The 15,666-nt window shown below is 32.6% G+C and overlaps 1 protein-coding gene across 2 annotated transcripts in view; it reads right to left on the reverse strand.

The window, feature by feature from the left end:
• Nucleotides 1-271: 271 nt before the first annotated feature.
• LOC123013053 overlaps nt 272-15,666 on the reverse strand; it is a 55,319-nt gene continuing 39,924 nt past the window's right edge. For both annotated transcript variants that reach the window (XM_044411362.1, XM_044411363.1), the window contains exons 3-6: nt 6,384-6,509; nt 5,950-6,167; nt 4,394-5,598; nt 272-2,458 (exon numbers count right to left, since the gene is read on the reverse strand). In XM_044411362.1, coding sequence (XP_044267297.1) covers nt 1,312-2,458; nt 4,394-5,598; nt 5,950-6,167; nt 6,384-6,509 — 2,696 coding nt within the window. In that variant the 3' untranslated portion in view covers nt 272-1,311. The remainder of the gene's footprint in view (nt 2,459-4,393; nt 5,599-5,949; nt 6,168-6,383; nt 6,510-15,666) is intronic.

A 15,666-nucleotide genomic window follows, 5' to 3' on the forward strand; every position in this document is an offset into this window, starting at 1 on the left:
TTTAATTTGAGACAGATTTTAATATGTCACATGAGAGAAAAAGTTTTTTGATCTCCAAACTGCAACTTTATTGCGGCTTTATTCCTACTGCAGATGATTTTAATTGAAATTCTATTAATTAACATTTTGCACAAAAAGTTTGGATCACATAAATATCGAAATACAGTTTGCGCATCATTTTCTTCAGTTAGTTAAATAACTTCATAGTCAATATTTTTCTAAAAAAATATGTTGCAACATCGCCGGTCAAATGATTGAAAATAAGTGGGTGTGGGGTATAACAGCCCTTGTAGTAGTAAGATTTATTCATAATTTCATACACATGTCAGTTGACGAGCAATTATAAGATCAATTGTTATAAACAATGCTGATATAAAATATTAGAAAATCAATACAACATAAAAACATTAACAAAATAATATATTATCTTCAACGTTTTCATTTTACAAAAACCAATTCCAACCGTTCAGTGTATATTTATGTTTCTGAGCAATATTTAATTTAAAAGATCATTTTGTACATAGAATATCTAATAAATTACAAAATATTAGACCGTTCTAATATTTATCTCACTTTTTTCATTAATAAATAAATATTTTAATTTCCTTTTTATTAAAAGTAGTTTAGTAAACAATTTTATAATAAATATTTTAATCAATACATTAAAGCTACAATACTTTCAAATAGTTGAAAGCAACTTTGTCAATTTTGAATCACACGTTATCGAGGTAAGTCTAACTAAAAACTGGACAAAGCGCCTTTTGAAAGCATGAGTTAAAATATATCAATTATTTGGTCAATAACACTTATCTAGGTACCTATAATACTTTGGTAATGGAATCTCATTTTTGGCAACAATGACTACTAATCTATACATTTGATATAACATTAAAAAAACATACAATTTCTATTTTTTAACAACCTTTAGTTTAGTTGTTAATCTATCAATACTGAATCGATCTAAATGAAACATAACAAATCTAGATTGAAAAATTGTAGCAACACGTCGAACGTAATTTTCCTCAAATATGCAAACTACCTACGCATAATTTAGTATCAATATTGAATAACACGAACCCTTTGCTACAATTATTGAACGATTCGTTACTGTGACATTTAAACAACATACCTACACATAGTTTGGAATACTGTAAATATTCTGCCTTTATGGTTATTATAACCTACGTTAAAAGTCTTCTTTATGTCGATAATGCTTTCTTTTAAAGCGGATTCCAGCCTTCTCGCTCCTCTTCAATTCCCGTTCGATTTCACGAAACAAATGTTGACTCTAACGTGCAACTATTCATCAGGTCAAACATTCATCGCATAGAACATTGGTTTCTGTGACGGCGGCGGCGGGTTCTGCGGCGACGTGGGCGACGTCATGGTGCTGCTGGAGCTCTGCGAGGTGGCGTCCTGCGAGAGGACGTTTGCTGCTGCTCCCTCTGGAACCCCCCGTTCATGGAAGCGCGGCTTCGTGGGGGAATTCGGAAGAGAGTCCTTCTGGGGGTACCCCAACCCGTTGATTTGACTGTGTTGACTATCACTGTCGGTTGACACGCTGTCAGCTGGGGGATACCGAGGCACAGCCGAGGGAAAACTATGTCTATTCGCTTTCACGTAATTGCAATCAGTCGGCCACGGCCCCACCATGGGACGGTAGCGGGTCCCATAGTAGGAGGCTGTGGCGAGAGGGGTTTGTGTAGAACGGGCGGTGGAGAATTGGGGGACGGGGGACTCACTCCGGGGCATTAAATGGGGCCGGATGATGGGTTTCATAGGGAGCATGTTGTAGTGGGGCTCCTCGTGAATCCGCTGCTGGTAAATGGGTTCGATGTACCTCTTATTGATCTGGTTTTGATTCGAGACTCTCGCGTAGTCGTTTGATTGGTAGTAGGGGCTGTGGTAGCCCTCGATGTGGTTGTAAGGGATGTAAACCATGGTTTGGTGGTAGGCTTTGGAGAGTTCGAGGGGTGGAGGCGATTGGGGGCGGCCGTTTCGCGTCCGAGGGAACGATTGGTAGTACTCGGTGCAGCCCCCAACTTTGACGAACGAGGAATATGTTTGATTGCCGTTTGCTCGATAGACTTCTCGGATGCATCTTTGATTCGCACAGTTTTGGTAGATGTTTTCGTCTTGGAGGGACGTGGGGCGGTACTGTGGCGGGATGTTGCGAGTTTTCACTTCTTCAGGTACGTTGGGGTATTGATAGTTTGGCATGTTTTGGTTCATGTTACGCGATTTTGAGTTGTCGACCGTCAAACCACTTTCAGAGTAGTATGGCCAAGCGACTCGGGCAGTTGCTGCTGGGGGTTGAAGCTGGTTTTGAATCTGTTGCAGGATTTCAGTCGTTGAGCCAAAGCGGGGTTTGATTCCGCGGACGCTGGGACGCCGGTTGAAGCCGTAGTCGTCGTGCTCGTCGTCCTCGTCGTCCTTGTTTGACTGCTCAGGCTGATACCTTTGAAAATTGAAAATATTTTTTAAATAAATCAAAAACTTGGTTGTGGTTTTATCTCACATTGTACTCGTAAAAACTTATTGCTACAAAACATAAGAAGTAAAAGTAAACTACATAAACATAAACACAAAATAAGTAGGTATACCACGTGAGTCTGCTAAAAGTATATTTTTGTCATATTTCGAAAACAAAATAATCACACAAAATTCAGCGTTTGCTATAGGTACCTAGTTATAAATATAAATATCAATAAAATCAAAAATATAAAAATATGAATTAGTCCAATTTTTTTGATTTTTATGATTTCTTAAATGATGTTTTAATCAAATTCTTAATAGAATTGTTGCTAGCTCCAAAATTACATTTATTTGAATTTTTATTTTTTACTTAATTTATAATTTTTTGCTAATGACATTTTTTACGGATTTTTTGCACTAAACAACATTTAAGCATAGCGTGTTCTAAAACGACTAAGAAATAATATTTTTTTGCAGCGACTTAAGAGTAGGTAATTAATGAATTAATTTAATTAGAAGGAATTGTAGAAAAATTCTGAAAAAATTCACATACCTACATAGAAAAAAATATACCTACAGTGAGCGCAAAATTATAAAATAATCTTTTGTTTTGACAAAAATACTTAAATAGGTCAAATTTCTTTTTAAAATATACATTATTTTCAACTTGGTTTAAAATTATGTGTGTGATATTTAACTTTTTTGGTGATTTCTTTTTCGAAAAATTTTTGTAATTTTTAAAATTTTAGTGTTGTCCTTTCGACAGTTAACAGATCTATCAAATTGGCTAAAAAATAGGAATTTCCTTTAAAAAAAATGTCGATGACGTCATTACTCAAAAACCAAAAAGTGTGAAATTTTAAATAAGCTGAAAATTGTGCATTTTTCTAAAAGAAAAATAATATTTTCAGTTTTAATAAGATTATTTCATAATTTTGCCGCTCAATGTATATTTAATAGCAAACACTGAATTTTGTGGGATTATTAGTTTTCCGAGATATAGTAAAAATATACTTATTTTATCAAACTCACGAAGTATAAGAAAATGCAGATTATTAAAAATTTACATGTTTAATTTGCAAAACAAGTAAATTACAAACTAAATACTATAATAACATAATTATTGTTAATTCCCGTATTTGTTCACCTAAAATAACTTTTTTCGGGTATTTATAATACAAACTCATTTCAATAAGACCTATGTCATTTTGGTAGGTAATAGAAACTCGTATTTTACGTATTAATGCATTAATCTATATTTATTCAAGTTGGAAGAAAGTATTTTACTGGAAATTTCTTTGATAATTCGGGAAACACAATAAAACGTTGAAAGTTAAATGAGGAAGTTTATGTTATGTCTAGAAATTTTTAGAGAATTAAACTTTTTGATAGTTTAATCAAAAATATGTATTTTTTGGAAAGTAAGTTTTTCGGTAGTTCATACCTTAACTTGTTTTTGTTCTTTTTAATGATTTTTAATTAAAGTTTCCCTTTGTGATGATATAGGCACAATAATTAAGCCTACCATTTTAAGAAGTTAAAATATCTTGTTTAAATCTTTAATCTTATTTTATTTTATATACAAGATTAGAAAACCATTTTAGTACATAATTTTATTCTTTTTCATCTTAAAATTAAAAAAAACGGTGGCTTTAAACGGAGTTCTCAATTCTCACAGAATGTGACTGACTAACAAGAAAGTATCTTACTTAATATGTAATTTAAATAAAAAAGAATTATTATTATTATTTGTTATTTATTTACTCTTTCCTATACTTAAAAGCTTAAGTGTTTTCAAAACCCAGATAAATATGTAATCATCTCGGATAATCCGAACCAATTAAGCAAAATAAATCCTTGGTCTTACTAACACCAATGTTTGAATAATTACAACACGATTAATCGGGGTTTTACTTACTTCTTCTTAATTCGTTCGATTCGACTAGCATCCTGTTGAACAAACATTGCTAATTCATCACCAGATTCCGACGCTGAAGGCGTTCCAGCTAACACGTCTGGAGCAATCTTCTTCGATTCTTCCTCAGTAGTCTTCAAACCTTCATCTATATCTTCTAAACTGTATTCAGTCCCTACCGAACTGGCAACTGAAGCTCTTTCCCCTACATGATTATTCATTTGGTAGTAATACTCTTCACCATTCCCTAATCCACCAACACAAGCCGTGAGTGGTGCAAGTGTCGAAAGAAACTGTTTTCTCGAGTCATTTGTTGAATTAACTTTGGAAACGACCACATGGTTTGCTTCTGCAATTTCATGTATGTGTGAGCTCCCGTTCCCCAGGTCTGGCAACGAAGGTGTGACTTTTAGTTCATTCGTTGGGTTGCTGTCAGGGATCTTGTCTCGTTTCCCGAACAAATCAGTAATTTTTTTATAAGTGGAAGACATCGAGGATGAGTTAGAACTGGCCGTCGATGACGAGGACGGCGAGAAACTTTTATCCGTGTTTTTAGGTGGATTGACTTCTGGCGAATGTTTCGTCTCTTCTCCCGGAGGACTTGCACGGAGCGTTATTTCCTCCGTCTGATTAATATCGTCCACATCACAAGTTAATTGTTTAATTCTCTCAACGAGAGAGTTGTCAGTCTTTTGCACGTTCTTTTTGCTCCTCGGTTCGTAGCGTATCAGGGACCTTCTGAGGGTGTTACGTTCAATAGCTCGTTTAATAGACTCATCAGTTTCCCCACTTTGAATGATTTGTGGTAGTTTCGAACGCTTGGCTTCTTCAAATGCTCGCAACGACTCGGCAGTTACCAGATACTGATGTATAGATTCGTCTTCCGCTTTGCCATTCAACTGTTTAGTGCAAGGGAAGAGCTGACGCACCGCCGAGTTCGGTTTCAAACTGTTGTTCGAAATTAGGACGTGATTGCCCAATTTAAAAGTCAACATCATTTCGGTCGATTCGGGCGATATCGAGCTGCTGCAATTTTCGCCACTGCTCTGTTTTGTTTGGTTGTTACTGCTCTCCGTCTTGATATTTTCTTCCACCGAATTATCGGGGGCTCCGTCACAACTGTCACGCTTGTTCTGCTCCGATTCTATAAAACGAACCGAACGACGGCCACCACCCTCTTCATCAGAAGCCACGTTTGAATCAATTAGCTGGAAAAATACACACTTGCTTGACCCAATTACAAACCAAAAATGCCTTTTCAGCCAATATTTTTGCTAAATCCAATTAAAATTTGTAGCTGAATTAATCAAAAAATCTGTGATGACTACAAATTAGTTGAATAAAAATCAACATCAAAACAAGAGAAATATTAAACCAAACTCAAAGACAAATAAAAAAACTCGTGAGCGTAGGTGTAGGAAAATGAATTAGTTTTTTACTCGTGGGACGAAAATTTGTTAGCAAAAACATTATATTATTATGAGTAATGCATTTTATTGCAAAAGTATTGAGTGAAAGTTGGGACTTGCACCCAGGTTCTAAAATGTTTCAAAGACTACCTGCTGTGGTTCCGGAGGTTTGACCACACTCGCTTCAATACTCTGTTGCTTCCAAAGCTTGCCTCCTTTGAGTATCCCATTGATGGGGGACCCCCCCGCGACAGCATTATTTATAGGCGGAGTTTTTCTCTCCTCTTCGACTTCCCGAAGAATACGTTGTTCGGTCACAGATGTCATGGTTATAGTTTCAAGGATATATCGTTGACTATTCGGACTATCTGCAATTCAACACAAATATTAATACCAGAAACGTATTTTCGCAAATTACAAAGTTTCGCGATGTCATTTAGGTGAAGCGTAATTAACAATTTTTTGTCCACGTTGATGAACGCAATAAATTTGTGCAAAGCGGTGGGATGCTGATGCTTAATTAATTAAATGCGAACAACTTGAGTTATTACCATTAGAAAGAATAAATTAAATTATACACCTACCGGAATCATTCGGCGGGGTTGTGGGTGTAGTTTGTTGGCTTTGGTCAGTCTTTTCCTTCTCCTCTTGTTCTTCGTGATCGGAATTTGCTTCGCCGCAAGCTTCGTTATCAGATTGAGAACCGTCACCTGATCAAAAAATAAAAATCAGAGGAAGTTGATGAAAATTTCCTTCGGTTTTTCCCCCAGATACGGATGATTACCTCGTTAGAAAGACAAATTGGGTGGATTTTAATTTCTCTAATTCCATTTTTGGAATGTAACAAATTATTTTTAAACGACATTTTTTGTGGTAAGCAACCAACATACATCTACTGAATGAAACATGAGTTTATTTTCATGTCATTTGTTGAGTGTAATAACACTACTCAACAATTTTTTTTATGTGATTGATTGATCTATTGACTCATGTATCAGGGTACATTAATATTCCTAATTACGAATTTGATAAGAAAAATTCTCCATCACGTATAGATTTTAAGTTACAGGAAAACGGTTTTCTCAAATTTTATCGTAAAAATTGTTCATTTCAAATAGAAATTATTTAAATAGACGACGAAAGAAATTGATTTATTCACTCTACAAGAACAATGTTGAAAGATATATAAGACTAACATAAATCTGTTGTAGATGAGTTTTTTGCAAAAGCTGACTTTCTTTTGTAGGGTGTTTTAACTTCCCTTATCAGGAACCAGCAGTAATCTCCCATCATAGCTGGATCCCATCTCCCTCAGTACCTCTTCTCCATCGTCAATATATCATGGTGGAACCTTTTCCCTCGCTCGTCACTAACGGTACTCAAATTTGGGGGAAAAAAATTAAATGGGAATGGAGAAAATGAATTTTAAGTGTTTCGTTTTTCGGCGATTTTGTCGAACATACTTAAATATGATATCTTAAAATGCCTAACTTTAAAATTTGACGTGCTATGGAATTTTCTTTATCATTTTTAAGTTTAGTTCATAGAATTGAACAAAAAATAACTGTTTTCTTCTCAGTCACAAAATGCTTGTTGGCTAGTGTAATGTTTGATCTCAGTCACTACTAGTCCAATAACGAACAGAATTTTTTACTTCAAGATTGTAGGATATAAGTTAGTTCAGAAGTAAATATTAAAAGTCCCTGGTTGTCCGTGGTAAGCAGAGCGCAGGGGGGTACCAATAAGACGGTGCCATTTTATGCTTCTTGGCCTATATCCCAAAAAACGGTGGGTGTTACAAAAATAATAGTTATAAAGCCTATAAAATTTTCTTCAAAAAGGTCTCTTCGAGTTTTTTGTATTCCAAATAGTTCAAGATATTTGCTATCAAATAGCGTACTGGCTCCCTATTTGCTAATTAAACTAAAAGACAATTAATGAATTAACGTAAATATTATTGTAAAAGTTGTAAGTATTGTGATTGGGTCGTTTAAGGTCGGCCATTATAATAATGTAAAAAACCAATCACTTTAGATTTTTGGATTCATTCAAAAATTTAAAGCAAAGATGGGATTGGTCCGTCTGAGGTCGGCCATTATTATAATAACAGTAACCATGGAGAAACCAATGACAGAGTAGACTCTAGTTTAATTAAAAAATAGCGAAATTAGTTAATTCGGATTTGCATTCTTTCATTAAGGTAACTCCAATTTTTAATGAAAATGTTATGTATGTGCCCTTTATGGGCTTTGTGCTCTCTGTTATAACTATTGTGAGTATTGTCACAGAAAATTTGCACGTCTTGCTGTACTTGATGGGGAAATATGTAAAACCTTAAACCGCAAAATAGAAATAGGAAGTTAATGTTTTACCCATCCTTTGCGCTTACAACATGAATTAGTGATGATAATTTTATTCGAATATGAACATTTTGAACATTTTCATGCAAGAGGAACACAATCCAAGAAGTGAAACATAACCTCACTCTCTTGAAAAGACAGCATTCTATAGGCAGCAGAGACCAACAATATAATTTACAATCTATAATCAACATTTCGCCACAAACACTTTTGCTGTAAACTTCGGATTTAGGTACCATGTTGTAAAAACAAAAACAAAATGTGTGCAATATTTGCTAGTGGATATCTCAAAAACTATTTAAGATCCAAAAATACCAAACAGATTGTCTTGTAGAAAATTTTATAAGCTTTAATTTAATACATAACATAACCATTTTTAAAATATACACCGTTTTCTAGGCATAAGTGAGAAGCCATAAAACAGCATCTTCTTAGTGCCCCCTTGCGCCGCGCTCACCTCGAAGGACCGGAAACGTGTAATACCAAATACCTCCTAATAGTCCAAACACAGCCGTGAAGTCTAAAATTTTGCTCCAGATCAAATATTCTACAACCCCTTTTTGAGTGTGTTATTCGTTGGGAATAAAAACACTAATAAATTTATTTAAATCATAGTAGAATTGATCCAATAACGAATATGTTATGACTCAAATCCCAACTTTTTGTATTTCAATTTTTAAGTGGTTTAAATAAGTGATCTTTACCACAATTTCACGTTTTATTTTGTAGTTGTATAACTGGTTGCCTGCCACTACTGATGCATTGATATTTTCTTTAAAAAATGCCTTTAGAAACCTTTTGTTCAGTAAGTGACCACTAATAAATTCCCATCACGGCTTGTTTTTGAAAACAACTTGGAAAAAGGAAAATTATATATATATATATATATATACATACAGCAATTTCTTACCCGATTTAGTTTCTAAAAGAAAAATCATTTTTGTTAAAGTGTAGTGTACTCTAATTCTGTAACTTAATCTCTTATTTTTTTTTTACGAAAAGGGTAAATGGAAAATTCTGATCTGTTACCTATATTGATTCGTCGTCTGGTTTTCGGGGCAAATATGTAAATCGTGAGGTAACTTGTATGTCGGTCTATCATTGTAGACGTCGTCTGTTACCAATTGTTATCGAGCGTCGAATTCTCGAGTTCTCTCGAATTGGAGGAGGGTTACATGTTGGAATTGCATTTATGTCTCCTCAGGATTTACTGAGGCTGAAAACGTGTGCGAGAAAATATTGGCATAAGACCGGAACGTTTATTTAGCAGAAATTGCTCCTGTGCCTTTGGATTAGTTTGGATTATAACCAGCGAACATAAAACTACAAAAATCGAAGAGCCAACACTCTTAATAATCACATTGTGTTTAGTTAGTTAGAAAAATACTGAACATTTGTTTACACAATTCAAACTTAGACGCAACATAAAAATATATCATGTCGAGTAAAATTTCACCTTATAAAAAACGGTTTCGACTATACGATATAATACATTCTTTTGCTTTTTTCACCTAAACATTTACCTAAGTCAGATTTCAATAGTGTAAATTTATTAATTTATCAAAAATTTAAAAAATGTGACTCCAAACTTGCCAACTTTACTAATTGGTATTTACTGTAAATTACATCGATAACAACAAGCTTCAACAAATGTGAATCACTCTTTTGTGGCAGCGTTCCAACGAAGTTTCAAAGCTTATTAGCCGTGGCGGTTAATTGGCCAATTTTAATTTGTTAAAATGTGATAACAAAAAATCACTATTATAGAAAAATAAAGAGGAAAGAATTGTGTGCAGTATTAGTAAAGAAAGTCACGAGAGAATTTCAATGCGAAATAAAGCTTATAAAATATGTGTGTATGCCAAAGGAAAAATTCAAAGATGAGTTAGAAAAATGAAAGCAGCTGCAGGATATAAATGGGATTTAGAAGAGAACCAGAACGATCGATAGTGAAGCTATTCGAAATAATATTCAAGAATTAAATAAAAGACGGAAATCCTGAGTTATTTATACGAATGTTAAATCATTATCGGCACAATTTTATTAATCCTCTCGAGATTTGATTAAAATAAATCGGAATAAATGAACATAAACAAGGAACTTTCTCAGGTCAAAACGAGGATTTTTTGGTTATCAGTTGCATTATCATTGTTATCAATTATGTACTCTATAATGGATATTGGAAATAAGCAAAATCTTGATCCAATGAAAATATGTGGCTCTATAGAATTCAATATTTATTCTATGTTTATTTCAAATTCACAATGCATATAGATAAAGATTAATAGAGATCAAAAATAAATCCCATGAACACGTAATTACAAACAAAATGTCCAAATACGTGATACTAATACATTTTCGATAATTTTGCAATAAAATTGCTACCTGTTATTTTCAATTTGTATGAAATTTTTATAACACTGCGATGTGACATTTTCACCACCTCACATTTTCCCAGACACAGTCACAGCAAACTACAACGTTATTCTTATCTTAAAAAATATTTGGTTGTTTGCAGCAGAGATAAAACTTGTAATTGTTGAATTAACTTTGAACCAGATAAGTGGGTTAAGGTTTAATATCACTTGGCGGAAATGATTTTTTGATTTCAGTTCCGTAATATGGGGTGTAAAAGTTGGGCATAATTTATACGAAATAAACATTTTATGGTTAGAGCTCGTAAATACAAGTCCCGGAGTTCACTGCGAGAGATACTATTGACAAATGTGCTAAGTTAAAGTGACGCCTTAAAGTCGGTTTAATTCTTTAAAACTTTTATCTAAAGTTTTATTGAGAGAATCTTAATTAATTTTATTTACTTACTTGGGTTTGAAAATATACACATTTGCAGATGTTTACAGACGTTGCTTTCAGAACGATAAATTGTATTTTATGGGTTTGTATCCCAATCGCTATTTTTCAATTAAACTCCAGTGTTTTACACTATTGTTATTATAATTTTAAATGTAATCACTTCAATAATTAAATTCTGAATTAATCTCATATCAAATTGATGACCTTTATTAAAATTTATCCGACATAAAACTGAAATAACGAATAAAACTTTACAATTTTTATCTTTCATTCAGTGTTTGGTTGCCAGCAAAGCAATCCTTAATTACCTAAATTGAACTTCAATAAAATCAACAAGAAATTAACTAATAATGTATGATATGTTCCTACTTTCTTGCTAGTTAAGTTAATTACAAACGTTGGCGGGCTATAAAAGCGTATTCGTGGGTACGTAATAAAATAACTGAGCAAAGAACACATTATAACAAAATTTTATTATGTACCACATTATTCTCTATCTACAGAAACAAACATTACACCCTTGCTTAATTTACTCAACATTAAAGACAAATATCGTGGGTGTTTAGTAACGAAAGCTCCAGGAACTGCTTAAATTTCATGATGAATTGTCTTAAAAACAAATTACAACAGTTACCGAATCGGAAACGCGACTAAAATTAGCACGAAATCGTGAAATTACAGACGTTTGGATGCGCCAAAAATAGACCTTTCGATAAATAATTGTTAAACTCCCCGCCACATGTGCCTATTGGGGTCATGTAACATTCTGTTTCGGAAAATATTGTGAAAAATATAAGACTTTTGAGATATAAATTTTATCTCTTATCGATCGAAACACGCAATAATTCAAAAATTTTTCCTTATTCATTCACTCATATTTTTAAGTGATTATTACTAATTAATAAACTGATAATTTCCTAATTGTATTTTTTGTCAAATTAGTGCTCAAAATTAGCTAATTCCGTGCTAGATGAAATTTCCCTGCAAAAACAAATAAAATTAAAATTAGGTTCGTTACTAACTCTTTTAATTTAGAACTAGTAGGTGTTTTTAGTGAGAATTCAAGGATTTTTTTACAAGAATTTAATGTTTCAAACACAAAAGATTACTTGAAATGTTATTCTAAGAGAAAATAACATTAAAAGCCAGTTTTATTCGTAAGATTCGATTTCACTGAAAACGGGGAAATTGATATCCTCGTCTAAAAAAGCCTGTCCAAGGAAAGTTCAATAGGTATTTATAGTTACGCCTTTGGTAAATGTATTCTCCTGTTTCGGCTTTTTTAATTGATTTATCTGATATCGAGACAACTTTGTCACTAAAAAGGTTTCTAAAATTAGTTGGGAAACACTGACATTGCCATTCAAGGGTTAACAACTTGGAGCAAACTCTGCTCAAGACAATGAAAATTGCTTCCTTAACGAGAAAATTTCTCTTGTAATACTTTCTCAAATTGAACCGAAAAAAGCACAAACAACTTACTCGTTTTTATCAAATTTACAGCTTCCATTGCAAACGGCCACAAAGAGGTAAAAAAAAAACAAACAACTAACTGCCTCGAGAAGCAAGCAAGAAACTATCCCCACTGTTTTTCCTTTATTAAATAAAATTATTTTTAATTACGGTAAAGTGATTCTCACAGAAATGTTCTCACATTTAATTACAACCACAATCATCTTAAAGAATTTCTTCTCGTTATTATAAATTAGCAAAAAGTTGTGCTGCATTTATTGTTTCTTACTTGAACCCTAAAATTAAAATTTTGGCCAATGTGACTTTAATAAATGCATATGGAAATGTGACAATTTGTACTTGAAGAACTTTTTATGAATGACACTATAAATCTAGCGTCCAAAGAGAGATGGATAGATCGCAAAGGTGAGAATATTTGTAAATGTCAAAGGGTAAAAAAGACATATTTCACAGAAAAAGACTCAAAAACCTTCTTTTTTTCAAGTAAGAACTATAAAATATTCGCAACTTTTCCGTTTTCACTTTTAAAAAGTAATTTAAAGTTTAAATTGTTTGTAGAGCAAACGTTTCAAAGATTTTGTCTTTATTACAGAGATCCGATATCGAAGATTACATGTTTACATGCACCAGCATTCAATTACTGATATGAAATAGGAAATGGTTGAATATTTGCGTAATAAAATGCAGTAGATGAAATTGTGATTTATTTTTCAGCGAGATTTAGAGATTGTCTTATTATGTTTTAAACTTTTCTTATTCTTTGCTCACATCCAAGACTCTTTTTTTTAAGAATTCATAGTCTATGCACATTAATTGCCGTTTTATTTATATGGCTTTGTAGCTGGTTCCGTGCTTCTAATAATGCACTGGCATCTTGTATTCTAAAATAGACACAGGTAGCCTCAATATCTTGCATTTTCTACAAGTTCAACAAGCCACGCACGTTCGCTGTATTTCCATATCAAATCCATTTCGTATCATTTTCAATAATTCATAGCTTCTAGTGTGGGTATATTGTTCTAAAAGTTTTCATGGTTTTTGCCCCTATTAAACTTTCCCTCATTTTTAAGTCTGAATAAATTCGCTTTATTAGTTTGTGATTAGACAAATCCCTTTTAATTTAAATGTGGTAATTAATTACAACGCAATAATTATCGAGCAATTTATTCCGCAATATGTAATTATTCGAAAGTCTGTTCTACAGGTGACTAAAAGTGAATACATGTGTGTTTATTCTTTGTCAAATGATTTTTTACACACATAGATGTAATTATCTACAGGATGGAAGTTGTTACTTGGTATATTTGCAGTACATTTAGTATTAAGTAATTGGTTGAAAGTAATTACATAATGGAGGTAACATTTCCACTGGTTTAATAATCTAATTCCCATTTTAAAAATCACTGATTTACAAAATGTACATAATATCCGGAGCATAAGAGAAGGGTAAGTAGAAACGGATATGGAAGCAAAATCCGATATATGCAGCTTTTAGTGCTCCATAATGTATAAACTGCATTCGCAATAAATGTCAAAACGTCTGTTTAAAATCTACTAAAAGTGGAAAGTCGCAAGAAAAATCAAATATAATTGTTTCAGGTCTGGTTAGCCACCGAGAGTTTTTCTAGTTTACACGAGAAGATTTAGATGAATTGAAGTGCAACAAGTGTAGTTTCTAACTTTATTTTCCTTGTTAAAACATAATCCCCTCTTCTCCTGCTAAATGTGATCCTGTTAACACGCTCAAAATCGAGGAATTAACCCTATATCTTTCGGTATATAAAATGTGGTTTGCTTTCTATTGAAATTATAATACAATTTTCGAAATGACCTTAATTGTTTAGTATGACTACAAGCTGGTGGATCTCTCCAAACTTCCTTAACAGGAACATTCGTTATGTAAATCTGTTATCTAAAATTAACTTCGTATTCAAACAAGAACTAACGCTAAAATTATTTAGTACGTAAAACTTGAAAGCTTAGCGTCTTTTAATAATTTAAAATTGTATTTAAAAAAGTGTGTAAGTTTATTAATACGTTGGGTTTATTTACTATGGAATTTCTTAATAAAAATCACTTTGAGTTGTTATTAAAAGACAGCGTCGCAAATTACGTCACGTGATTTTTTATTTCAGTTAGAAGTTAGACTTTGGAATATTTTTAAAAGATTCTCATGTAACTTGGAAGCATGAAACAAAATGGAAACTGTTAACAATAAATTCGACCTTTGACAACATTATTTTAAAGAGTAAAAAAAGTAGTATTTTTATCAAGGTGAATATACAGACTGACCACTTCTTGGGTGGTGATAAAAAATATCCACTGAGTTAAAAGTTGTTTGATCCTTGAGTCTTTATTTACGAAATATAGGTCTTCAAAGGTTTAGGTCTTTGGGTTCTTGAAAGATCCGTATTGTTTTTTGTCAGAAAACAATGCTTGAAAAAAAACATTATGACAATTTTTGTCAGTCATTAGTCGGCCAGCATTACATGATGTAAATTAGCATGTCTTGTTTTTTATGAAACCAATGCTTTTTTTGTACCGGGTGACTATTAATGTTTGTGACAAAAAAATGTATTCTACTCAAAAAAAAATCCTTCTAATTTATTGTTTCAGAATGTTTCAGGTAACGCCAAATCTGCAGTCGCCTGTCGCAAATGAATGACAATTGCCTATAAAAGTTTGACGTTTGAATTTGAAAGACAAGGTTGTCAAACTAAAATTTTAAATTTGACACCAACTTGAAAAAAATCACAATCATTTACAGTCACCTTGTAATTTTATACATAGTTGAGATTAGTACAGTAAAGTGTGGCTTAATCTTACTAGTGTTTTAGATTATTATTCATGACAAACTAATAATAATAATTATACCTATGTACTTTTCCAAAATAATATTGTTTTCTTTTATTTTTGTTTTTTTCCTTATTCATTATCAATAAACTTGAATTTTTAATTTAAACATACATGTTTATATTTATATTTTAAAGTGCTTCTACTACCTACTAATAAATATACATACATCCATAAATGAGTAAGTAGTATAGAGTATTATTTTTGATATGAGTATGTATGTATTTCTTTTAATCTAAATAATTGTAGCAGCTTTTTAAATTGTAAGTGAAATTAAGCATCTCAAATTTGTAGTAATATTTATGAAAAAATGCATCCAAAAATCTAGTCTAAGATTTTTTTTGGTTTGATTTTGATTACAATTTCT

Source organism: Tribolium madens, unplaced genomic scaffold (assembly GCF_015345945.1).
Source record: "Tribolium madens isolate multiple individuals breed KSU strain unplaced genomic scaffold, Tmad_KSU_1.1 Scaffold_96;HRSCAF=242;Tcas5.2_LG5, whole genome shotgun sequence".
NCBI classification, from domain to species: domain Eukaryota; kingdom Metazoa; phylum Arthropoda; class Insecta; order Coleoptera; family Tenebrionidae; genus Tribolium; species Tribolium madens.